The following is a 1,184-nucleotide window of genomic DNA, read 5'->3' as shown; positions in this document are numbered from 1 at the left end:
TTTTTACATACCGGGGGCATACATATAACCACTTCTAATAGAATACAATAGAGTTTGATAATCTCTGTAATAACTTGGTTTAATTCCATTATTATATTGTTTGTACTGATGTAACCATTGTGGGTCACTTCCATTTACCCATAACCAAACAGCATCAATTCTGCCATTACAAATTTCAGGTATTTCCCAATTAATAGAATCAGTAGAATTAATAGATGGTTTGGTCAACTTTTTATATTTTTTTGAGATAGAAGGTTTTAACTGATCGAATTGTCTAGGTTGAATTTCATCTTTGTCTTTCTTTTCATCATCACCATCATCTAGATTTTCATTTTCTGTATGTATTTTTATTTTTTCATCTGTTTCACTAAAATTACCCAACCCTCTTAAATTGTTAAATTCGTTATAACGATGAATAGTTTCAATATTAAATTCTTGATTTGAAAAAGGAGGAACAAAATTGTAACTTTTCTGTACCAAAATGTGGTGTGGAGTAATTTCATCACTTGGGACAAAATACATCCTATCTTTCCAAGAGACAACTTGAATAACAACAGTAACAAAAAGGAGAACAAATAATAAAGTAATACATTTAGAGAAAAAGGGAAATGATAACCAAAGGCGAAACATTAAAAAAGTGAGTTTTTCATAAAAAGTTCTATTAAGGAATTAATTTTAATATAAAGAAAGATAAAAGAAAATGTAGAAAAATAATCAAATATTATAACCGAATTAATCATGAGAGGTCTATTATTAAATAAATGAGAAATAGATTTACATATCATGAATTAATGGACTATTCATTGATGGTGGAACAAAAGGAATATTCATTGTATCATTTATTTGATTCAATGAAGTTAATGGTGATACATTATTTATTTGTGTAACAGGATTCATTGTATCAATAGAATTGGTGAGTTGTTGGTATTCATGAACTGAAGGAATAGATTGAATTGAAGGAACAGTTAAATTATCTTGTTCTTGAATATCTTCATTAAAGCATTTTCTTTCTTTAGACTTATTTTGTTTAGCAATTTCTAAATATTTTTCTTTTTCAGAATCAGGAAGTTCTTTCCACATATTAGATAGTGTAGTCATTCCTTTTCCTCTACTACCTTTTTCTCTAACATTTTCTTTGTGGTCTTTACAAAATAATAAAAATGGATTACATTCAGCACGATTTC

General features: G+C 27.4%; 2 protein-coding genes across 2 annotated transcripts, besides 1 other annotated feature; both read right to left on the bottom strand.

Annotated features, from left to right (window-relative positions):
- Positions 1–3: 3 nt before the first annotated feature.
- EDI_065980 (uncharacterized protein) lies at positions 4–630 on the bottom strand (the record flags this gene model as incomplete). Its single annotated transcript, XM_001740418.1, has 1 exon — positions 4–630. One exon carries the CDS (start codon positions 628–630, stop codon positions 4–6), a length of 627 nt encoding a protein of 208 aa, XP_001740470.1.
- Positions 285–355: a microsatellite.
- Positions 631–774: 144 nt separating the features above from the next.
- Positions 775–1,098, bottom strand: EDI_065970 (uncharacterized protein; the record flags this gene model as incomplete). The annotated part of the gene is made up of 1 exon (XM_001740417.1): positions 775–1,098. One exon carries the CDS (start codon positions 1,096–1,098, stop codon positions 775–777), a length of 324 nt encoding a protein of 107 aa, XP_001740469.1.
- Between the last annotated feature and the right edge of the window lie 86 nt (positions 1,099–1,184).

Source organism: Entamoeba dispar, genomic scaffold, assembly GCF_000209125.1.
Source record: "Entamoeba dispar SAW760 scf_1105229462925 genomic scaffold, whole genome shotgun sequence".
In the NCBI taxonomy this organism is placed as follows: Eukaryota; Evosea; order Mastigamoebida; family Endamoebidae; genus Entamoeba; species Entamoeba dispar.
The sequence above is the reverse complement of the archived record's forward strand: the minus strand, read 5'-3'. Positions and strand labels throughout refer to the sequence as shown.